The sequence below is a fragment of the Schistocerca piceifrons genome, chromosome 5 (genome assembly GCF_021461385.2).
Source record: "Schistocerca piceifrons isolate TAMUIC-IGC-003096 chromosome 5, iqSchPice1.1, whole genome shotgun sequence".
Classification (NCBI taxonomy): Eukaryota; Metazoa; Arthropoda; class Insecta; order Orthoptera; family Acrididae; genus Schistocerca; species Schistocerca piceifrons.
Window position 1 is genome coordinate 349,984,202 of NC_060142.1, and position 26,655 is coordinate 350,010,856.

General features: G+C 36.6%; 1 protein-coding gene across 1 annotated transcript in view; it reads left to right on the forward strand.

Moving 5' to 3' along the window:
- Positions 1-26,655, forward strand: part of LOC124798315 (elongation factor Ts, mitochondrial) — a 98,748-nt gene that overhangs the window by 25,064 nt on the left and 47,029 nt on the right. Inside the window, exon 2 of the mRNA XM_047261653.1 lies at positions 3,401-3,649. Within this exon, the coding sequence (XP_047117609.1) occupies positions 3,401-3,649 (249 nt within the window). The remainder of the gene's footprint in view (positions 1-3,400; positions 3,650-26,655) is intronic.

The window sequence follows — 26,655 nt, forward strand, 5'->3', positions numbered from 1 at the left end:
TTGTTTTATGTTTCTTCATAAGGTCCTGTAACCTACCACACTGCTCTTGACTAACAGTTTTTATATCTACACTTTTTTTTACACATACATTTAAGTTCACAACCATGTATTACTTCTTAAATCTTATCAGTCCACCTGTTAGATGCAGAAAAGTCCTTGATCCCAAGCACATTGGTGATTTTTAGCATCTTTTGTGCAATATCACACCATTCACTGGAATGTTTGAAGCAGGTGCTGCCTGAAACCAGTTCTTTGTAACTTCTTCTGGTTCCACATATTTGACGGTGCTCAGCAGAGAGACAGGTATTCCTATACTTTGTACTAATGCAATGTGTGTTCCACAATGAGCTTCAGCTCTTTTGAGAATTTTTACCTTGTCTTCCATAGAAAGGGTTTTTCTATCTCTTTAGGTAACATTTGTGTTTTTCATTTTAAAACTGTGACAGAAAAAAAAAAAAATTGAAAGAAACAACTAACCTAACACAACACAAGGCTATGAACATGCTACACGCTATTCACAATAAACTCTTGGTGCAGTAGTTGATGAGAGCAGCTGTGTCAATTGAGATTGCCTCACGTCAGTTATAGGAACAGTTTTGTCAACACTGCCAATGTTTTCAGCCTTGGCTAGCAAATGACAGTATGTTCAGTTCGTATACAAATCATAAAGGAAACTACCCTATATTATCAAATTACAAATACTGGAAAATGGATGTCCTTGCATATGATCATAATCACAGGCCAAAGTTAATGCTGAAACAATATGGCTACAACGACATAAGGATACCACTTATTGTGTAGCACACAGAACTAAAAAATGAAGTTGGTAGTGACATGGAACAGGTGAATGTTCCTCTGAAGTCTCATCTTCTTCCGACTTCTATCAAAACAGCTACTCCCATCAGCCACCATGCCGAGTTGAGGTTAGCAGTGCCAGGAGACAAATCATGAATTGTTCCAACTTTTACTGATTCAGATCTGCTGAGTAGTGCACACTGGTGTCAAGAAAGTTGACCTGTAACAATTGTAAGTAATTCAAGACTGATGCAGTGCGTGCATCATTTTATGTTAATTATGCCAGTTTTTCGTCCATGAACAATGATTCATAAAGTGTAAATCATGGGAAAATTATAGATGTGTTAACACTAAAATAGGTTCAAATTAAGATTGTGAACATAGTAAATTTGACAGGAGTGATAAAAAATGAAGTATATGGTGAGAAAATGTTAATTCCGGGAATGTGAAAGTGAAATTATACTGTACTCATTTTCATTGTGCCCGTCTGCAGTTCAACATCTCTTCTGTTTGATGAGAAGCAGTCTATCCTTTCCATATTGCTCTCCTCTAGTTGGTGAGTAGCAATCTATCCTTTCCGTACTGTTATCATACCGTTCTTTTTTCAAAGTGGGAGGTAAATTCTTGTTGACGGTTTATTGCATGCTGCAATCATCTTTATGATCATTCTTTGCATTGCCTCACATAAAATCTTCTGCTGTATTCCAACAGTCAGTGTGCATTCTGAGTTAACTGCTGTACAGAAGAGTCTTACTTGCACTTTAAAAGATGATGTGCCCGTGCATTAGTAGATACCTTAGCACAGATTAACGACCATTTGTATCCCACTGTTCAAAGGTATCGCAGTATGTAAATTTTTCATTTGCCTTTTAACTTCTATATTATTGTTTCAATATGAAAATTGGGAAAACTAAAATAATGAGAGAGAATTGCTGCGCATCATTTACCTTCAGGAGGCAGGATTCAGTGCTCACTCTGTTGAATGTGAGTTTGGATTGGATGGTGAAGTTATATTTCTTGGGCACTTCCTCAGTGCCGGTTGACCAGCATCTCTAACCCAGCAAACAGAAGCTCCCATTCTACGTAAAATATACCAACCAATTCCTGGAACGTCAAATTCATTCTCTCACCTCTTCCACATGGAACCTCCCTCCTCATTATTGATGCAATCTCACTTTATACCAATATCTCACATATGCAAGGTCTCACAGATCCAGAACACTGTCTCCCCTAACAGCCACCTGAAAGTCTTCTTACAACTTTTGTTTCTTTTCACATTAGCCATCGCATTGGTGGTTAGCACACTGGACTCGCATTCGGGAGGACCACGGTTCAATCCCACATCCGACCATCCTGATTTAGGTTTTCCGTGATTTCCCTAAATCGCTCCAGGCAAATGCCGGGATGGTTCCTTTGAAAGGGCACGGCCGACTTTTTTCCCTGTCCTTCTATAATCCAATGAGGCCGATGACCTCACTGTTTGGTCTCTTTCCCCCAAACAATCCAATCCACATTAGCCATCGTTATTCTGACCCATAACTGCTTCATCTTTGAGGGCCAGACCTACAAAAAAATTAGTATTCCTCACTGAAGCCCCACATCTAAACCTCTGTGCACATAAAAACAACCAGCATTTCGATACCTGGCATCCCTTCCACATCAAATGCTGCTTTCACTACACCCTATGCATCCGCACCAATTCCTTCACCAAGGCTGTGACATTCTCACGTCGAGCCTTGAAATGAGAACTCCCCTCCTTGATATCCTCCTCACAACTCTCACCGTTGCCTTCCATTGCCCTGCTAATCTCCATAACATCTTAGTCAAAACATATGGCATTCTCAAACAAGTACCCCTACTCCCAAGTTCCTGTTCCTGCTGTAAAATATATGCTATGTATCCACCCACTACTACTATTAGTTCCTAGCAACTTGTATTTTTATGTGTGCATATCAGCAGTGCTGAAAATCTGGCTCCTGAAGGTGAAGTACTATCCAACTTCCAAATTAGGGTTATTTTTCTTATTAAGTCTACGCACTTTGTCTGTTTTAGAGATATACTGTCGCCACTTGTTGCAGCTACTTTTGCATATGTCAAATTTTGTAGCCTCATTGCATGATTCCATCTTGTGAATATTGTTTCACAACAAGAATCATGCAATTAAGTGTTTATTACATTTCAGTTTATGACATTTCAAACAGTAAACAATTCCAGATGTGTCAGTGGGACAGTTACATATCCAAAGATAAAGAATCTTCATATTATTTGGTGGAACTGTAATTACCGAACATGTCCAGCTTGAACACACAGCTAAAGCATATTTTGTGCTTCTTGAGTCAAAAGCTTTTTTGTCGGGAAGTGAAAGAGAGGAGTAAAAGCTTAAAAAGATGATTCTAGGAACTGTGGTTCAAAAAGAAATACACACTTTGAAGTTTTTCCTATTCCATGTGAAGAGTTTCTCATATGCCTGTCATTACAGAGTTTGTTTAAATATATTACAGTCAGTCAGATAAATCCCATTCACTTCATATTTTGTACATAGTTGTCTACTGACAGATATGGAAGAACTTTCTTCATAAGTCTCATATATTGAAGCATTTTTCAGGCAGAAAAGTGGCTGAAAGCTCAAGCTCAAGCATTAGGTTGGTCAAAAGCAACAAAACTGGAAGGAAGACCAACTTTACAAGGGCTTGTTGCCCTTACTGTTGATGGAAGAAATGCTGCTATGGTGGAACTTAATTGTGAGACAGATTTCGTAGCAAGAAACAAAAATTTTGTGTCTTTGGCCGAGTTAGCTGTGAGAACGTGTCTAGATTTTACAAATAAACAATCTACTATCCAACAAGTGACCAAGGTAAATTACATTAATTTTATTGACATTTGATTTTTTTGTAGGTTTATGAGAATGTGGTATTGACTTTTTAATCATGTTCCATATGGCTGTGTTTCCTTTTTCTTTATGGTTGAATATTCTTTGAGTTTCAGATCATCTTAGGTTAGCAAGATTTATTTTTATCATTTTCTATATGTCATTGAGGCACAGTCACAAATGTCATGCTATTTGCTCTCTCACCTTGACTTTTTGTCCGATTCCGAACCACAGTAGTACTCTCCTGCCCTCAGTACTAGACTCATTATTTGTTAGGTCTCTGGTGTAAAGGGTATTTCATTCGTATAACATTAGCACATTTAATTAACTGGTCGTTCAAAGTGAAATCAACCAGTGGTGTGGTTTCTGACATCTCAAATTTTGTTTGTTTGTTTTGTACACTAATAGTAGTGGTTGTTTGCATGAAAAATCCCAACCCAAAAATGAATCTTTCATGTTTGAGTAATTAATGTTTGAAGTGTCGAAAATTGAATGATATTTGTCACATCTGGAAATCTTGAAATATCCGTAAATCAAAAACTGTTTGACTTAGCAGAAAAGGTGTTACTTGACTATATTCATGAAAATACTAAATTTTCCCAAACCACTTTTCTTCTGTTTTTAAAGTTAGAAACCAGAAGTTTTTGTTTAAAAAACATATACATTTGGCAAACACTATTTGTTAATGCATGTGTCAAATTTTGTTGTGGTATTCCAGTAGGATCACATTAAAATAAATTTTATTTTACTGGTATGCGTAGCGTACAGTGCGAAGTACGTTGGTTTTCTGAATTCGTAATATAGTAAATTGTTAAGGGAACCTTAAATGTCAAACACTAAACAATGCTGCAAAATCATTGTTATTTTATGCTTGTTAATGATCAATTTTTAACATTTAAATGTAAATCCGGTTTTGGCCTCCACTGTTCACTGTGGACGTATTCTAACGTACACCGTAATAAAAAGTGTTCAGTAAAGATACAAATACTTTACTTAATTGTACCTTTATTTTAAATACATTTGTATTAATATGTAGTTTTTATTTAACATTAGCGTAGCTATTGCTATTTAACAGTGCATTATTTGAGAAACTGGCTGCTAATTTTCAACAAGAAAAACATGATCCAGTTACACCCTTATTAAGATCTATAGCAGTCTCCTCTTAAATGATGTAATCTGTATAGGATTTGTTGACCTAGAACACCATTCAAAAGTGTAAAATGGTGAAAGGTCTTTGAAATTCTTAGTAGAACAGATCTGAGCTGTAATGAAGGTGAGTGATATATATAAAAACCAAGAAGGAAGAATAAGAATGGAAGACCAAGAACAAAGTTCTTGGATTAAAAAGGGTGTAAGGCAGGATGAAGAGTTCCACCTCTGCCTTTCAGTCTATACTGGAAATGTATTCAACAGAGAGAATGATTCAGAACATGTAAGGCACCATCCTGAAGATTCAGAACCAAGGAAACAGAGTATATGTGTGTTGAGTCCCGGCCATGTGAGAATTAGGGGCAGTGGTACAGTGGGTACAGGAACCAAAGATGTCTGTAGGTCTAGTACCATGCAGGATGATCCTATTCCATTGTCCTGAATGGGAATAAAAATTATGAGTCAGCGGGAAGAAAAGTGGGTGCAAGTACTGAACAACAGTATGTCACCAATAAAGCCTAGCATGGTGCATGTCTCCCCAAACCATAGAGATGGCTGGAAGTGGTCCTCACAAGATGCAGAATAGTTTGCCCCACACCTTTCCTGACAAGACGACTTATCAGTAACTATGCAGTGCTTGAAATTTAATCCTATCTACATACTACAAGTCAACTAATGTGTTTTATTTGCTAGCAAGAAGGCAACTGTCAGTTATTCTAAAAGTTTGCCGTAAAATGTCTCCTGCAGTTGGAGATGATACATTAGGATGCAGTATTATACAAGGGTCGTCCACAAAGAAAGTTCTGTTTCTATTTCTATCCGCGGGTGCCCTACGGTCGCAGTTCTGAGCATGCGTAGCAGTTACTCTGACTCAAGGAGAAGACATGTACGCCATTCTCAGATCGCTGCTGCTGATGTGTGCTTTGTAGAGCTGCTTTATAGTGTCAGCCGTAATTGAAAATGCCACCACATGTGAAATCAGATCTGTGATTCGTTTTCTAAATGCAAAGAAAGTTAAATCAAAGGAAATTCATCGGCAAATCTGCGAGGTTTACGGACAAAATGTTATGAGTGATTCAATGATTAGAAGATGGGTCAGACTGTTCAGTGAAGGATGTGATCAAGTGCATGATGAAGAATGAAGTGGACGCCCATCTGTGGTTAGTGATGAACTGGTTCACACAATTGAAGAGAAGATTAAGCACAACCGTAAGTTTACACTTAGTGCCCTTGTTATGGAAGTTCTGCAAATCTTACGATCACTAATTCATGAAGCTGTTACTGAAAAACTGAAATTTCGAAAACTTTGCTCACGTTGGGTGTCCAAAATTCTTACTGAACAACACAAAAAAACAATGGATGGGCAGTGCACTTCAGTTTCTGGCACTCTACAATGAGAAGGCGGTGGTTTTCTTTCTCGGATAGTCACAGGGGCGAAACTTGGGTATCGTACGACACCCCTGAAACAAAATGGCAATCAATGGAATGGAGGCACACTTCATCTTTAACGAAGGTTAAGCTTAAGCAAATCCTGACACCTCGAAAAGTCATGTGCACCATTTTGTGGGACAGAAAGGCATTTTGCTGATTGATTTCTTACCATGAGGCCAATCAGTCAATGCACATGGTTACTGCAAGACCATTAAGAAATTGTGCCACGCAACAAAGAACAAGTGCCGATGTTGTTTTTTTTTTCCACAATAGTGCCTGACCTCACACGGTGAATGTGTCCAAACAACTCTTATGGGAATTTCACTGGGATGCGTTTGACCATCCTCCGTACAGCCCGGACCTTGCTCCTATCAACTTTAATCTCTTCTTACACCTAAAATCTGTCCTTGGTGGTCAACACTTCAACGATGATGACGAGCTGAAAGAATATGTTACCACATGGTTGAATACACAGGCGGCAACCTTCTATTAAGAAGGCATACAAAAATTTGTGCCATGTTGTGACAAGTGCCTGCAAAATTTTGGAAGCTATGTAGGAAAGTAGTTTAACAGTTGTAGATTTTTGTACAATAAATATTTTTTCTGTATCTGTACACATTTGTTTTATATAACCAAGTGGAACTTACTTTGTGGACACATCTTGTATACCCCAGAAGTTTTAAGTGAAGAAGACACCGGCCATGAAATCCTACATTCTATGATTAAACACCTCTACAGGGATGATATATCAGTTTTGGTTCAGCGACTGGAGGGACTGCACTAGAAGAAAGTTCAACAACTGTATTCGCTCATTTTCCTGTTACGCTGCCAGTATACTATGACAATTCTTAAATTTCTGAAGGTGAGGAGAATGTTTCACTTGATGCAAGCTAACCATATTTACAACCGCATGGAAGTAGTGACGCTACAGGAGCAAATCCACCATATGCAGCGAGAACTGGCGGGAACTAGATAGCAGTATAAGCCGTTATATCTTCATTTTTTTATATATATATAATACAGTGTTGCGACTGGGCTAACATTCAGGACTACGGAATTCAGTGCAGAAGTGTCAACTAATTGGCAGAAGAGGAAGTTTGATGGATTACAGAGATTCATACATAAAAAATCAGTCACTGACAATTCTCAAATGGTTATTAACTTGCCTGGAAGATAATTAACCAAAGATGAAAGTTCACTTCTATTGAAATGAGATAATTTTGCAGTGAAGTGACTAAATGTTCACAAGGAGGACATTATAAAAATGTAGCAGCAGGAATCCATCTGTTGTCATCACAATCTGCTGATAAAATTAGGACGGAGACGGCCAGAATATTATGCAGAGTAAAGGTATGTCACAGTTTTGATGAAGAGTGAAGATTACCATGAGAAGGTTAGTGACCTTTCGGGTCTCACTATTTATAAAAAGCTTCAGAAGGATCCTACAACAAAAGTTTAGAGAACCGCCAGTCAACTCTTTGGATGATATAAACCAACAGAACTGGAGCCCAGACTATGTAGCCTACCAAAGGTGCATAAGTCATATGTTCCCCTGAGACGGATTGTGAGTGCTGTAGGATCTCCTACCTTGTAGCCTGATATCTCTCCTCTCTGCTGCAGCCGTGTATTGCTAAAATTGACAGTTACATTAAAAGTCTGTGCATTTTGTTGAAAAACTTTAGGAGATTGACATCAGCCCAAGTGATATTCTTGTTAACTTTGATGTAGTGTCCCTGTTTACTAGGGTTCCTGTGAACAAAGCTATTTCATACATAGCAAATATTTGACGTAGTGTCTTTATTTAGACGCTACATTCCCACAACTTATTCCCAGTACAACAACAAATACAAACAAATCTATGGACAACTCTCTTAGTCCAGCTGTTTCCAACTTAATTATGGAGTTCTTCGAACAGTGGGTACCGAGTGAGGTCATTAGCATGCTGAACTCGCATTCGGGAGGACAGTGGTTCAATCCCGTGCCTGGCCATCCTGATTTAAGTTTCCTCGCTTCTGGCAAATGCCATGATGGTTCCTTTGAAAGGGCATGGCCGACCTCCTTCCCCATCATTTCCTAATCCAATGGGACCAATGACCTCGCTGTTTGGTCGCCTCCCCCAAAACAACTAACCAACCAACAGCAGGTCCTGCACATGATCAGTAAAAGACCAGTTAAGTGGTACCACTATGTGGACGATACTTTTGTAGTATGTATTCATGGTAAAGAAGATCTGAATGTCCTCTTGGTGCATCTCAATGGTTTTAACAGAAAGATAGTAGGAAGAGACTTAATTTTCTGGGCGTATCTGCCATTGAATTGGTGGACGGGAGTCGGGGCCATAAGATATACAGAAAGGACACACACACTGACTGATACCTCCATAAGGAATGAAACCATCATCCTAGACAAAAGAGGTGTGTCATTAAAACCTTGGTGGTCAGAGCCAATAAAATATGTAAGCCGGTTTATTTGCAGGATGTATTAAATCACTTACTCTCGGCCTTCAAGAAAAATGGATATGCAAGTAAGGTGATTGATCGAGCACTCCATCAGAGAAGAGAAGAAGCGGAAAGTAGTGAGCCGCAGCAGCTGCTGTCTGGAAAAGTTTTCCTCCCATTGATTAATAAAACTGTGGAGCGTATGTTCGTTTAAAATTATCTTTAGATCCACCAAGAAGAGTAATGAATACTTTAAGGATAGGAAAAGATGCATGGCACACTATTGCAACACCTGAGATATATAAAATACTGTGAAGTTGTGGACAACTGTATATTGGAACTATGAAAAGAAGTATAAACACCAACTTAGCCAAAGACAAAAGGACCTTCATCTGGGATATACCGAAAAATCGGCCATAGCAGAACACGTTTTTTGAGATGGGAACCATGAAATAAAATTCAGGGAGACGAGCGCTTTAGCAAGGACATTGCATTACCATATATGCATGTATACAGAAGCAGTAGAGATTCATAAACACCATAATAATTTTAATCAAAAAGAAGATTTGAAGTTAAATAAAATATGAATGTAGAAAGTGGTTGTTATTTGTCCATTCCAAACACACATCTTTTGTTATTTTCTATTATCAGATTATGTTACTCTGTTTAATTGTTCTTCATCATTCACAGCACTGTTCTTCCACCAGTGTTAGTTTCTCAGTGATGAAAGGGGATGCTGTTGAGGGATTTCAACTTCTGATGGCATTCGAACAAGCACTATTGGTGTTGGTGGGGCTTGATGGTTTGGCTATCCCCACAGGTCTGGCCTTCCTTGTTCTCTTAATTATTGACCTGCCAGACATTCCCTAAGAAGCTGCTGATGTGTCAAAATGCATGGAGTGGCCCAAAAGCAGTATCATTACAAGCAAAAATAGGAGACACATGCAGATAGTTTTCTTAAATTCATCGTTTACTTTCTGTTTCTTGAATTTTAGGTTTTGTAACTGTAAATGAGTATGCCAGAAAGAATATTTATTACAGTCAGTACTGTTACTATCTTAAATTTGACTGTCTTCAATAAGTTCAATAGCTTTCAGCAGGCTCTACCATTTCATGGTAGCTGCATAGAGACCATAGTCCAGGCAATGAAGGACAATTGGAGGAAAAATTGTATAGTCACAAATTTTTGTACATTAGTAGGCGTGAGTGTCATTTAACAACATATTACATCAGTAGTGTATGAGTTTGGAGGGGGGAGGGTGTAATGGATCTGGGAGATGTTATTTTTTTTTACTGTATTTGTCGATACCAAATTGTAAATGTTTTTTTTATGCTTTTTGTCAGAATTTATTGTAATTTGCCTTATTATGTGTCAATTTACTTATGTTTTTGAGAGTGAAAGCATATTGATTACTATTAGTAAATGTATCGAAGAATAGCAAAGAGACTGGTTACAAGTGGAAGCTTGTGTGTTGTGTAAAATATCTTTGACGTTGGAGTCGTCTTTGACTATAGTCAGTCGGCTGTGAACTCTTGATGTGTGTTGACGGAAGAACAATGTGAAGGTCGGCGTCATAAATAATTTTGCATTATGTTACTATTTTTTTGTATTAACCATAAAAAAAAGAAACTACATTTGAAGAAATGATATTTGAAACACCAAAATGAGGCAAACACGTTGAACCACGTCTTTTCTGCAGCCGACAAAGATGCATTGTGGAATCATACTTAGACAACTTAAGCCAAGACTAATATCGCCTTGCAAATGTCTAACGGAAAAGGTACTGTCACGAAATATGGCAAATTTAAGTAAATAAAAAATAGTGACCATATTTTGAACTTGTGTCTTAGCCGGGATGTCATATTTCAACTGGGGACTGTAGCCGGGATATTGTGTTCACGAGATCTTCAACAGTGCTACGAGGAAGAAAATTTTTGTGTGTTAATACCAGTTTCTTCAGAATGTGTGTTACAGTATTTATGTTCATCGGGAAGTAAAAGTTTTGGAGATGAAATGTTTTGGCAAAAAATATAATTTTCCAAAGAAGAATATATTTCAAGAATTTTGGTCAACAATCACATGGATGGAAAACGTGGTTTTGCAACAGTAGAAGAATGTTCCAGATAAGTCACGAAACCCTCGTATTTTGTTAAAACTATATTTTTATCTTGTTTTGTATTGTTGTGTATAAATTTTTGTTCTTCACAATGACTTATGAGATTTTCGAGAGTATTGTGCCTAAAGTAGAAAGTAGTAATTTAATAGACTTCGAACATCAGGACAGGTCAAATGAAACAGAAAGAACCGATCAATTTGATTTAAAAAGTTTTCTTGTAAATTTCATGAAAGAAATTAAACAATCAGTTGACGACAATAAGACTTACTGGGATGAAAAAATTGATAACATTTTGTTGCAAGTCCAAGCAGTCAATACCCAAGTGGGTGATCTTTCGAACAGAGTTGGCAGTGTTGAGAAAAAAAATTGAATCTGTGGAAGCAAAAGTAAACGAAATTGATGCTAAATTGAGCGGTGAAATTAATACTGTAAAAAATGAGTTACTGGTAGATAGGGAAAGAAATTTAATTGATTTTAATGAGATAAAAGGGGAAATTAAAAATTTGGATGAGAACACAAAAGTTTTAGTAAAAAATGTACAACAAGAAACTGACAATTGTTTGGTTACTCTAGAAAAAAAAGTAGAGTGCAATGATTTAGAAAACAAAAAATCTGTCAAAGAACTTAGCGAAAAAATTGAAAGTTTTGACATTGAATTTCAAAGCAAAAATCACAATGTCAACACATGCAATCTTGTATCTAATATTCCAGTGAAGCACTTTTTGGTAGATGGACCCTTACATCCCGTTGATTTTATACAGTATTGTAAGGATTGTTTTTTACCTCACTCACCAGATGAAATAAAAATGAAATTTGTGAAAAAATTCTTGGAAGGGGAAGCTTTGACTTGGGCAAAACAGATTGTAACTTTGGGGATGACCTTTTCAGAATTTGAATCAAAATTTCTGGAAAATTTTTGGGATGATCTTAAACAAACTAGAATCAAAAGTGAATTTTTGAATGGGAGAAACTATAGAGAATCAGATGGGAGCATGAAACAATTTTGCAAAAGTGAACTTCAAAAACTTATTCATTTAACAAAACCTTTGGATGACTTGATCAAAATTGATACCTTAAAGAGAAGATTGCCATCAGCAATGCAGTTGAGTTTAGTTCATTGTCCTGATAGTAATGTAGAGCAGTTTCTCAATTATATTGAAAAGTTGGATAGGGTAACAACAAGAACACACAGTGGGTTTACTCAGAAAGGTAATGGTCAAAATTGGGGAAATGACAACTTTCAAAAAAGGGAACAAAACAATTATCATGGTGTCAGTCAAAATTCAGGGGGATATAACAATTTTCAAAAGAAGGACCATAATTTTTATCCAAAACAAGAACATGATTTTCGCGGTAATAATCAACAAAATAGAGAACACTTTAGGGATCAAAATCACAGAAATTTTGTTAGAGATCAGTACAATAGAAACTACCAACAATCAGGTAATGTTTGGCATAGGAATGGGAACAGAAATGTTGATCAGAGACATTGGCAGAACCACAATCAGCAGTTCAAGCAGGAACAAGTTGTAATTCAGGAAACAAAAAACGAGTAGATGCCCCCTTGAAGGTCCGCAAGGTTGAGGCAGAGGGTGAGTATGATGAAAGGACCAATGGATGTGACTATCATAAACCCAAACATGACAATTCCAAACCTAAGCTATCACATGAGGTCATTAGTTGTTACTTATTGAAGAAATTTCAAGAGGAAAATAATGATGATAAAGATAACATTTTCAGTACACAAGAACATAAAGTAGATAAAAGTAATTGTGAGTCATTTAATTTAACAGAGTTTTACACTTGGGCAGAAAAGAACAACACTTTGTCAGATGATGTAATTTGTAGTAGTTCAGAGATGTGTGTGAATGAAAGAGAGAATGCATGCTGTGAGAATGAAAATATTGGTGAAAGGGATCTGGTAACTTTAGAAAGGGGAAATAATATTTTGGGGGATAATTTGAATATGTATGACCTGAATATGTGTAATGATAATGATGTTGATTATAAAGTTGATAATGATGGTAATGGTATTGGTGATGATGTTGAGGAAAGTTATTTCATTAGTTTAAATAGGGAGTTGGGTATACACATGCTTGAAAATGGATTAAATAGTGAGAATATTATAGAAATTCCCAGGGATGTTACCAGGATGAATAAGGCTCACAAGGTGGATGAATGTGAAAGTGTGAATTTTGATGATGTTGGTAAAGAATCTGACTACACAAATAACGATGACACATGTATAACTTCTAGCCTAAGTGAAACTTTTACAGATACTAATGATACACACACATTTCTTATGAATATATGGCTGAACAGTGAAACTATTTCTTTTGACAAGAACTTTAGAAAGATGCTTATTAATGTATGTGAAACTGTATGTCCTGAGTGGTGGAAAAAGATGAGATATTTTATTTTTGAAAAGCTGAAGGATAAGTACTTCAATAGTATACAATGTGATTTGGATGAAAATGCTTGGCTATTTGAGATAATAGAGAGTACTAATGACAATTTTGTATCTTGTGCAAATTTTATAATTGTGACAAATAATACATGTAATGATATACCATATGATTCTGATAAGTATAGGTTCGGGGAAATTGAAAGTGATTTATTACATGAGGATACAGGTTCTGAGAAAAGTGATCAATTTTGCAGTCCTTATATAAAAGTTCAAATTGGGTCATGGATTGGTAAATGTTTAATTGATACAGGAAGTGAGGTCTCGGGAATATCTGAAAGGTTAAGCAAGAAATTGAAAGTGGGGAAAGATTATGTTGAAATGCCAGTTGTTGGGGTAAAGATAAAAGGTGCTACTGGGAAGAGCAGTAAATTGGTAAAAAGCCAGGCTTTAGTGACATTTTTAATTGAAGGCAAGTTGTTCACACATGGATGTTTTGTAATTCAGGAATTTAATGAGGATTTTCTTTTGGGTATGAATTGGATAGTAAAAGTAAATACAGCATTTGATTGGGTTGGAAGAAAACTTTTGATAGAAACTAGTGAAAGGGAATACATTCAGACAAATTTTGTGAACACACTTGGTGACCAGAGTAATGGAAATTTTGACAGTATCAATGTACTAAAAGAAAAAAGATTGGAGAATATTGAAACTCATAGATTTGATACTGATGAAGTTGAATTTGGGAATTTAGTAAATTTGAAAATTTCAGAAACACAAAATTTATCTGGGGAGCGAAAACAACAGTTAGAAAATCTGCTGTGGGAATACAGTGATGTTTTCAGTGACATACCTGGTAGGGTAAAGGGCTACCAGTGTGAGCTTCAGGTAAAACCTCATGAACCATTTTTCATAAAACCATACAGTATTGCAATATCAAAAAGACCTGCTGTTGAGAAAGAGCTGAAAAAGATGGAAGGATGTAATATAATAGAAAGGAGTATCAGTGCATATAATAATCCTCTAGTAGCGGTTTCAGAAAAAGATGGTGGAGTAAAACTATATAAATAGAAATCATAATTTCAAAATTTAAATAACCTATTATCATCTAAAACAAAAGTCCTCCACTGGAATATGCTTGTTAGAACAAAACTACCTGTACAACCAAGTATGTATATTTGCATGTATGAATTAATAATTTGAAGTCACGTGTTAATTGAAACTGATGAAAAAACACTGTTGTAACAAAGAATGAGAGAAAGATTTATTTTTACTTTTTTTTTAAAAAAAAAAAAGTCTCCCTAGTGAGCATTTCTGAATTTTTCTAATTTTTGGAAGCTAAGTCTTCCCTGTGGGTGAAGGCATGCATGTGAGGACATGCATGCAAAGGTATAAGTTTCAAAACCAATTTTAGATAAAGCCTCATGATATATGAGCAATTTATTATTGTTTATACTGATGTTGTGGGGAGCAAAAGTACTCTTCACAAGAATGTGACTTGTAGTAATATTGTAGTAGAGAGGCAAGTGTACATAAATAATTGCAGAAAATTTAGATAATACTGATGTATCTTTAGCTGTACTAAAAGAAGAAAATCATAAGCAAAAAAATACAAAATAAAAAAAACCATGAGTAAAAAAAATTTAAAAAGAAAATCATAAGCCAAAAAAATATACAAAAAAAACATTAATATTAAAAAAATTTAAATCTTATTCTACAACAGCCAGTAACAAGTCCACAGATTCAAAGAGTCCAAATTTGGAAGAGGTTATCAGACTGCATCATTAATGTACTAATTGTGTAATACAGATCCATTACTGAGTGTGGTCGGGATTTTGTTGTATATGTCCATAACAACAAAAGCCCTGGGGAGCAGTTGTAATGGATCTGGGAGTTTTTTTTTTTTTTTTTCTGTATTTGTCGATACCAAATTGTAAAATTTTTTTTAATACTTTTTGTCAGAATTTATTGTAATTTGCCTTATTATGTGTCAATTTACTTATGTTTTTGAGAGTGAAAGCATATTGATTACTATTAGTAAATGTATCGAAGAATAGCAAAGAGACTAATTACAAGTGGAAGCTTGTGTGTTGTGTAAAATATCTTTGACGTTGGAGTCGTCTTTGACTATAGTCAGTCGGCTGTGAACTCTTGGTGTGTGTTGACGGAAGAACAATGTGAAGGTCACCGTCATAAATAATTTTGAATTATGTTACTATTTTTTTGTATTAACCATAAAAAAAAGAAACTACATTTGAAGGAATGATATTTGAAACACAAAAATGAGGCAAACACGTTGAACCACGTCTTTTCTGCAGCCGACAAAGATGCATTGTGGAATCATACTTAGACAACTGAAGCCAAGACTAATATCGCCTTGCAAACGTCTAACGGAAAAGGTATTGTCACGAAATATGGCAAATTTAAGTAAATAAAAAATAGTGACCATATTTTGAACTTGTGTCTTAGCCGGGATGTCATATTTCAAGGGGGAGTGTTTAAAGATAACTTATTTAAGTTTTTCTTGAATAACTTGAAAAGCGAGTCTTCTAACAAAAATTTTTCCCTGTACAAAATTAAACTACATAAAATTTCCTACAAAAATGTCATCTTCTTTTTTTCTCTAGGGCTAATAATTTCCACATTGCACGTGACAGATATATTACAGATTATTAGAAATAGTTTTTTAATGGCATAAAACTAATTTTAATGAACTGTGTTAAAGAACAAATATTAGGAGTTTGTACCACATCTAAGTGCAATAGAGCCTTATTAATGGATAAATGTTCTGGGGTGTAATAGAGTGGAGAGGTCAGGGGTAGAGGGTAGACACAAAGTCACAAATTGTGTTAACACTACATAGAACACTAACACAAGAAACACACAGAATATACATAAATCTGTGTTCGCTGTTGTACACTGTACGAGAATTTGTGCTGACAAAGTGCAATTTCTTGCAATTGGGCCCTGGCACTGGTCAGATGACAACATCCCAAAGTTACAAAAATATCTTTTTGTGGTGGTTTCCAAGGTACTGGATGAAGACTTGGTTTGTTACCCATGCATTTGTTCTTACAGCATTAGAACATACAATTAACAAGTTGGATACATCTTCAAGGATGAATCAACTTCAAGTTTAAACTAATTGAATCATTTTACATTGAACCTCCAATACCTTTTTTTATTACTGAGAAGTCCTTGGTAAAGAACTTCTCCATAAAAGGCTCCGTGGTGAAACATTTTATAATGACAGAAGCATGCTTTAAGGAGACTTCACGTGGCTGCACAGTGCCCCAGGAGTACCTCACACATGAAAGTTACCACCAAATGGAAACAGCATTTTACTAATATCTTCAAATACCAGTTATATTTTGGTCGAACACAGTTGGAAATATCCACACTTGCTCAGTCATACAAGACATTGAGGGTGCAAATGATATTCAAATGCTTGTAGATGATTCAAAAAAAAAAAAAAAAAAAAAAAAAACTACCTGTACCCTCACAACTGCAAGAGGGAAAATTTATAGTCTTACCATATAGCGCATGTAGCATTCTTCTTGTGAAGGCAACTTCCCTCACCATGAGTGCTGCACACTTTTCAGTTGCAGACTGACTATACATCCCCAGCATTTCCTATTCAGTTTGCTTATGTGATTAGACAAAATAACTTGATTAAGCTTGTGTTTATATAGTGGAGTTATTTTATATAAAGAAGTGCAGATCAGCTTGATAAAAGCTGCAACACATTGATTATGAATCAGATGGGGTATTTGTCAAATTCGTGGCATCATCGGAACTGTAGAAATAACAAAAATTCCAGTGAGAGCAAGTATGAGTTACAAAGATTCTGTGAATTATATAAATGATATCATTCTTCCCAATCAATGAAATTGTCCATCCAAAAACTTCAGAGACTGATTTTATTTCTGGCATATAAGTGACATAAACGCAGTGACTACCGTGGCAGGTATAACAACAACACTAAACAATGAATCAAACAATGGAAAACCCAGGATTGAATGTAACAATATTATGAAAAGGAAAGTTGTCATTCAACATGTAGCAGAGATGCTGAGTTGCAGATTGGCACAACAAAAAGAGTGTAACGTGTGTGTGTGTGTGTGTGTGTGTGTGTGTGTGTGTGTGTGTGTGTGTGTGTTTGTGTGTGTGGACGCGCGCGTGCGCTCGTGCCCGCTTGCCTGTCATCTATTGTTGACAAAGGGCTTAATGGCTGAAAGCTTTATTTGTGACAGTCTTTCTGTTGTGCCGATCGGCAACTCAGCATCTCCACTATATGGTGAACAGTAAACAATAAACATACATTCAAGTAGTCATTTGCGAGCAGGTAGTGTTAAGTAGTTAAGTTGTGGCCATAGTGTGTCAGTGTTGTTATGTCACAAATCACAATGGAGTGGCATGACTAAATAAAGTTTAGAAAACATTATAAACCAAGTGTTGAAAACATTCTCCAAAATATCTTGAAGAGAGAAGTATGTACAAAGTTCGTCCCACACACCTTGACTCTAAAAATGAAGACATGCAGATACGTGACTGGATTTGATAGAAATGCAAAACATGGAAAATTTGTTTCTGGAAGTCAGAGGTTACGAGACTTGTTTGTCAATATGATGTTTACAGGACAAGAGACATAAATTTAGTAGTGTGGATAATGTTGTCAACAATCCTTTAAATGTATACACATTTCAAAAAGTTCTCATGTGCAAATAAGATTGATACACAACAGTCGGAGACATTTCTTCTGTTTTATACTGATTTCCAATTGCGTTTCTCATAAAGTAGTCACAATAGGAACTGTGCTTCTAGTACCTAATACCTAAAATATGAGGGATGATTACGTGTGATCAGTACCTTAATTTTCCTAAGGAAGAATGAAGGTTAAAAAATCGAAGTTTTTATCCCTAAATGTATTATATTCAAAAAACACTGCAGTAGAGTGTTTTAATGGGGAGGAGTTTTTAGGCATTGGGCTAAAAGATGAGCTCTCCATGGAGGCAACAGGTACTCTCTCTCTCTCTCTCTCTCTCTCTCTCTCTCTCTCTCTCTCTCTCTGAGAGAGTTTGTCAATAAGTGATGGACATACTGAATTAGAATTACTGAAATAAGGACCAGGAACAAGAACAACACACATACTGTGTCATCATTTTAGAAGCTGTGGTAGCTTCTCCCTGTAGATTATTGTCTTCACCATTTGATTAATGTATTGGTATGTACAGGATGTATATGCCCCGAACAGTCAGAAAATCTGGGAAAAACCTGGAAATTTTCATTGTTTTAGTTTTGAGTAAAATTTTTGTAATTTTGACTGATAAGAACTGATTCTCTAACAAAGAATTTTACTTTGCCCTGATACTACATAATACTGCAGCAATAAAACATAAAAGAGAAAAGCACCAATATAAAACTCCAAAGGAAGTGCCCCATTTACAACAACAAAACACAGTGCACGCACACAAACTTCCACTGATAGCAAAATGTTTCAGAGGCTTCAGGATGAAGACTATGCAATACTTCGTAACAACAAACTGCATGAGCATGACATGGCATCACAGTTCTTTACATTAGATTTGTTTGAGCAGTTGCTAGTGAGCTCATGCACATGCACATGCACAGAGCTGAAGTCACATATGAGCAGCACCTTCTCCATATGTGAAGTATGGCTGTTAGAAGTGTAAGCAGTAGTGCGAGCAGCCAGGTGCTACCCCAAAAAATTTTGCTGGCGTGCCCAAGCTGCCAGGCTCACACATGCACATAGGAGTCAGAGTTGTGAGGATTCTCCACATGACTCGTGTGCATTTTGTGATTTTGCTGTTCTCTCTCCGTTCACAGCTCTCATATCAAATGAAAACAAAATGGATTTCTGTGGGTGGGAGCTATCAAATGAATTAAAATACATTCACATAATCATGGAAGAATAAAATCTGTTCTTGGTTTCAGTTTTCTGATTGTATTTTATTTCCACATTATTGGCAATCAAACATTAATCGCTTTGCAGAACGATGAAGTTATTTTGTTGGTTTGCTAAAGAAATTTTACTTTTATTCATCTTTTCTGCACAGGCAGTCATTTTATTTGAAACAAAATGTTTCATTTCACACTGTTAACTAGTTTCAACTGTTCACTGAATTTCATCTTCTGGCACATACGACATTATTCCATAATAAAGAACCAAACATGAGATAATACAATAATGCTACTCCAAGAAATCGACTTCCCGAAAACTGCACTGCAAAGCTTTAGCAAAATTTTACATATCTGCCTTCCATGAAACACAATGTTTTTCGATCACAAGACATATTTAAACACTCGTCTGGTACCTCCTCTAGCCTTACATTATTTCTTAATCTGCAATGGTTTACAGCTCAAATTTACAGAACACCATTCTTCAGTAAATTATAGACATGTTTTATCATTGTGGGAAGTTACAAGGCTTTTATTTACTCATGGAAAAGAACATAAACTGCCAAATATGGTTTCTTGGCTTCACAAGTAACCTTGTTAACTAGGTCCCGAGTTCGAGTCTCGGTCCGGCACACAGTTTTAATCTGCCTGGAAGTTTCAACCTTGTTAACTCTTATATAGTTTGAAAAGGTCATGAAAAGCTTACTGTATTCAGTTCTGTTGTATACTAACAACTGTTCTTCCTTATTTTTGCAAGAAATTCATACTAGCTTTTTACAGTGCTGTGTGGAAGTAAACTTGATTGGAAACGCTACATAACAGCAAAAAAAAAAAAAAAAAAAAATCTATTTTAGTCTCCACACAGCGAAATATTAGAGTACTTTGAGCTGTAGACTCTAGCTTTGAAATGCATATTGTGCCAAGGACTGCTTTCTAATTTTGCATTCCTTATTGGTGTGGGATATAAAAAAACAAATACAGTAAGTACAATAACTCCGTATGTCCACTCCAAACAACATGCTGCACTGCGGCATATGGTCACATGATGCCCCACTACACATGAAATTCCAAATAGAAATGTGATGAAAGGTGTATGAGCAGAGCAGGCACCAAGTACGGGCTTCCTATGTCATTGTAGCTGCACATACACAGTAATACCTGTCTTCTGGCACTTTGTGGTGACTGCTTGAACGAACTTATTTCTAATAGACCATGGTAAAATATTTCAAATGGTGTTTGGAGAAGCATTACTTTCAAAGTTAATTTCCTTTTATGCAAGATGATTTATGTTACATCTGAGAATGTGCAATCACTTTCTTAAGTCGCAGAGTGTTTGATTCTCATTCAAAACTTAACACTTAAAGGACCAGCCACTTAGAAAAATTTCAGGCCCAGAAGACCATACATGTATGTCATTGAGTAGAATTTTACTGACACGTTTGTGTTTGGATATATCTTAAACAGCAAAAAGAGACCAATGTTATATGTGACAGCTTAGCTTTTCTTGTAGCTATATTATAAGTATATTAATTAAAACTATGAATGTTTCCTATTTGGCTGGCCAGGGTGGCCGAGCGGTTTTAGGCGCTACAGTCTGGAACCGCGCGACTGCTATGGTCGCAGGTTCGAATCCTGCCTCAGACATGGGTGTGTGTGATGTCCTTAGGTTAATTAGGTTTAAGTAGTTCTAAGTTCTAGGGGACTGATGACCTCAGAAGTTAAGTCCCATAGTGCTCAGAGCCATTTTTTGTTTCCTATTTGTGTGTTCTTGTTCCTTAACAGTGATTTTGCTATTGGCTGACTGCATCACCCTGCTGCAAACAAGTTAAATAACCCTTGCATTTACACTGATTGACCAGAAAATTATGACCACTGATCTACTATTGATATATACTTGTTCAGGCTATAGCAGCGTCACCTGGTGAGGAATGACTGCTAGCCAGACACGCGCACGGTGCTTGTAGTAGTATCAGTGACAGTGCTGTTCGTGTGTAGAATGGGGAAGGCACATGATCTATCTTGAATTTGACGGAGGGGAGGGTGTGATGGCCCAGAGTATCAGCAGGAGCAATTCGGAAATTGCCTGACTTGTCGGGTGTTCGAGGAGTGCTGTGGTGCGTGTCTTCAACATGTGGCAAAACCAAGGTGAAACCTTGTCCAGACGTCATGGGGTTGGGTGGCCACCTCTCATTACAGATGTCGGACTGGTAAAACAGGACAGGCAGCTAAGTGTGGTGAAACTAACATTGGACTTTAAAGTTGGGCAGAGCACAAGTATGTCTGAACACACAGTGCAGCGAACGCTCCTAATGATGGACCTCCGCAGCTGATGACCCATGCATGTGTGAATGTTAACACCACTACATCAACAGCTATGACTGAAATAAGCATGTGACCATCGGCACTGGACATTGGCACAGTGGAAGAGTGTTGCATGGTCAGATGAATTCCAATACCATCTTCATCATGCCAGTGGTAGGGTATGAATCCATCATCGTGCAGGGGAACAGTTCCTTGACGCCTGTACTGCAAGGTGGAGACAAGCTGGCAGCAGCTTCATTATACTCAGGGGAACATTCACATGGGCATCCATGGGTGCAGTTGATCTTGTGCAAGACACCATGATGGCCAAGGAATATCATACGTGGGTTGCAGTCCACATGTACCCCTTCACGACGATTATGTTTGCTGATGGCAGTAGCATTTTTCAACAAGACAGTGCATACAGTGGCAAGTTCCAATTGATCTGCTGGCCCCCAAATCGTCAGATCTGAACCTGATTGAACACATCTGGGATGTGATTGAATATGACGTCAGAGCTTATCTCTCCCCCTCCCCGGAATATATGCGAATTTGGTGACTTGTGAGTGCAGTTGTGATGCCAGCTCTTTCCAGTGACCTATCAAGGCCTCATTTCTTCCATGCCATGATGCATTACTGCTGTTGTCTGTGCCAAAGATGAACATACCTGCCATTAGGTAGGTGGTCATAATGTTCTGGCTGATCAGTGTATCTCTCAAAAGCTTGATTCGAAGTTAATCTCAGATACCAAATGCAAATTGTTAATATGCCTGTAAAAGGAGAGCACAAACCCACTGTACTTTTGGATGGGATCTTTCTGTACTAGGCAACATGTACTCAGATCTGTAGAGTACTTACTAACAAACCTTATGCCATACCAGTCACCTGATCTGGTAAACAGTGTTAGTTGTTGACAAAAATCCCACTCTGTGGAACACTGTGTGTACCCTGTGACACAATCCAATAGCAATATTCTGCCTGTCTGTAGGGTGCATGTAAAATATTTAGTGTTGAGTTTCATGTATAGTATGTTTCATGTACAATAACAAATGTTTTGCAATTGTTGTGCACATTGTGGGTGTCATAAGGCAATCACAAGTGTTATGGTGATTAATAATACTGACAGTATTCTGACTTCATAAATATCTGAGAGTCAAAATATAATTTAATAAATTATGTACTTGTGGGGAGCATACCACAGCATTTTCATTTGCAAGATTAGATAACAAGTGGATTATGTAGTTCTGGTGGAATATGTAGTGTGGAACAGAGGCAGTGAGCACACAGACAGTGCCACAGAGTGTTTTCTCTCTCTCTCTGTTGAATACTTCATGCAACTTCACTTTTATTTGCATAACACCCAAGTCTTTTACTGGCTTGAAGAATGGGCTTGCCAAGACTGTCAGGAAGAGACTGTTTTGAGAATTTGCTTTTCCCAAGTTCTGATATAATGATGCAAGAAGGTTTTGGACACACCAGAGTAATGTTTAAACAAGCACTTGTCAATGCAGTATTTTGTGGTAAGAAGTCATTTTTTATGTTGTAGTACTTCAATTTGCATAGTGTGTTACAATAATATCACAGTTGAGAAGAATGCTTCTGACAAACACTGATTTCATTGTTGATAGATGTTAGGAACTGATTTGCTATTGTGGGAACAGGTAAAGTAAACTCTGCTTCAGTTGTGGGACGCTTTCAACAGTGAACTTGCATTGTATGCTTCGTACTTAGCATCTGGTGAGGGTTATATTAGAATCAGTTAAAGGCTGTGTTATAGGACTCCACTTATTGAAATGGCAACAACTTGTCAGATATCAGAGGTACTGACTCCAAGTAGACGTGGAGAGCATCCCATTTAATTTTAAAATACATAACAAATGTAATTATAAAATTTATTCCAGTCAATTGTGTACAGTGATACAGCAACCTGTATTGTAATCAATGTTAATAAACAGTCCTAGGTTGCACATTGCTCTTTGTTTGTTTAAAGATGATGCATTTCACCCAGGTAGGCCATCATTAAGTTATCTGAAAGTACAGTGAAAATGGACATAATAAATAACTGAGCATGGTCCTACCTTGTGCTACTATACTCAAACGTGGAAACCAAAAATGTAAGTATATAAGATGCAAAGGATAGGAAAGCAAGTATAAAATATTTTATAATTACTGCCAAAAAGCATTCATCAAATATGCATAAAATACCCAGTAAAAGTACGTGAAGAACACCATAGATGATTATCTGGAAACCACCAAGAATAAACATACAAAGAATATGTAACAAATGTTACTGTCAGTTTACTTCATGCAATGTGGGTTAACATTTTTACTAGCGTAGAATAAGACCATGCTCATAAACTATAAACATGACCTCGGTACAAAGTGCCACGGCGCTCGGCTTTTTTGTTTAGGGCGGGTTTACAGTTTACGTGTGTGGTCTTACTTTATATTGCTACAATTGATGACCCACATCAAGCAAGGTAAACCAATGGTGACACTTGGTGGTTTCCATAACATCATGTATTTGACAAATGCTTTTTTGGCAATAAGTACAAAATATTTTATACATGCTTTCCTATCCTGTATGTTTTATATATTTATGTTTTTGGTTTCCACTTTTGAGTATAGTAGTTCATGATAGGATAATGTCCAATTATTTATTACTTCCACATTTCATTGTTCTTCCAATTGACTTGATGATGCTCTAGCCAGGCGAAATGCATTGTTTCTGAACCAATAAAGAGCACTGTGCAACCTATGACTGGCTTTTAATATTAAATGTAATTATGGTAAGAGGTATCATATGGCATGATATAAAATGTCAATTGGTGTTAATTAGCTTAAAGAGGAGTAGGGAAGTGATGGGAGTAATGTCAGTAAGAAATTTAATGGAGTGCCATTCAGTTTGCCAGTGTTACCAAAGTGTGTAAAGGCAAGATTTCTTCGTAGAGTCTTTCCATTTTGGCCATACCACTTTGACATGTATCGGACAAGCCATCTATGGAAGAGGTAAACCTGTATATGAAGCTGTAACAGAATGTAATAACTGCTCTGCCTGTTGTGAAAACTGTTCACATAACAATACAATGTGGAGTGCAACTGTCCGGTATACGTAAAGTGGCAGAACAGATGGGAAATCAAAGTAGTGAAATGAGTACCATACACGCAGGTGAAGAAACTTCGTAAGGCACAGCAGCCACAAACTTTCTTGTAACTGTTCACCTCAGTTGTCAAGAAACTGCTTTTAAAACTGGTTAAGATTCCCTTTACAACTATTCTCCAAGAGACTCAGTGCAGACCCTACAAAGTCCTCTAAAAAGAGGACACACTCGATGGTGAGAGAGTTGAAGTATTCATTAATGCCAAATATCATACATCATCAGTCAACCTTGTTACAGTTTTCCAAGCAAGACGATACTGCATCACTCTTAGATGTGAATTTCTTGACCTCAGTTATGTGCAGAATTGTAGGGCCACCCATCTTTAGATCATGGGTGCACTATCCAAAAGAAGTGGTAGCACAGTAAATGTAGCATGACATGTTTTTGTAAAAAAGGTTTAGAAGTCCTGCATAGGTCAATGTGGAATTGCCATCCTAATTGGCGAAAGATCATCCACTTTACTCAGAAGATGACTTACATCCTTTCAGATCAGAAAGAAAGGAAAAAAAGAGTATATTAATTATGTATGTGCAAACTGCAGGTGTATCCATGATAAATTTCTAGAATTACTCTCACTTATTAAAGGTAATGTGCATATGGTGGGGTGCTGGTTGTGAAACCAGAAGTCGTCGGCAGCAGCAAAGTTGTGAATTCAAATTGGACTGCAGCTATATCGCAAGGATAGGCCAAACACTAATTATGGCAAGGTATTTATTACCATAAAAATTTAACAATACCTAGTGAAGTTATTACAAAATTTGAATGTGAAATAATCTGTTACTCTGGTGATTTCATAAAAAACTTGCCTCAGAAGCATAAGTGGCAAAACACTTCAGGAAAAAAATATTGTGTGTGAGTTTTCTGATCATGCTACAGTAATAGGGGAAAACTTCAATCTGCCAGCTATACAATGGGAGAGTCAGGCAATTAAAACTGATGGCAGAGACAATGGTCTGAAATTGTTCTGTTTGTTTTGTCTGAAAATTACTTCTAGCCAATAGATAGATAAATAACCAACTAATGAGGGCAAAATCTTAGATCTACTAGTAACTAATAGATCCAAATTTTTCAAATCAGTCAATGTGTAAGGCTGAATCAGTGTTTATAAAGCTACTATTGGACAAATTACCGCATGCATTACAAGGAATGTTAAAGATAGGAAAAAATTTTTGCTTAACAAAAGTGACAGGAAGCAAATTGCACTGAGCAGTCAACATCAAATATGCATCTCCAGGGATGAAGAAATAAAGCACAAATGGATAAAATTCACAAGAATTGTATACTCAGCAGAAAAGAAAAGAAAAAAAGTATAAAAATAGGTCATTTGGCAATACAGGAGAAAAACTGGGCTAGGGCAAAACATCAGAGAGAGGAATCGGATCATTGATTCAAGAAATGAGAGATACATGTCGTTCACTCTGTATTCACCTATGCCCCTTGTGTTAAGGGGGGATGTAACAGAAAATGTAAACATTTATTTAAAAAATCATTACAGTCATATTTATTAATGTACAAATCTAAAATTTTGCATGTGTAAAGCAAAAGAGTTGTGTTTTAATGGAAAAATATAATAAAACATGCAGGATTAATAATTTGCCAGAAATTTGAATTTTTAATTTTTTTATTGTCTTTTTTATAAAAAACCATAACTCAAATTCTAATTATGCAATTAATGTGAAAATTTTATTATAGTGTCCTGAGAATGTTAGAAGACCACTGAGCTATAGTTATTAATTTATGGTACAAACTGTATCATTAACAGAGTTTTGCACATACAAAATTAACTTCCTTTCTACAAACAATCATCAAAAAATCAGAATGTAATTGCAGGATCTTGTACTTTTTAGTTCCAGGGAGACAGCAACACGCTGCAAATAGTTCCTGAAAATTTCATAGCATTGGTGCATATACTTTTTGAGAAAAGGCTACTAATAACATAAAAAATGTAAAAGAGAGAAAATGAAGTTCAAAGATTTTCTTCTCATTCTTCTACATGTAATAAGCTTACCTCAATTTTAAAATCCTCCATACTGATACTCATCCTGCAGGTTGCTCTTCTCTCCTCTTCGAA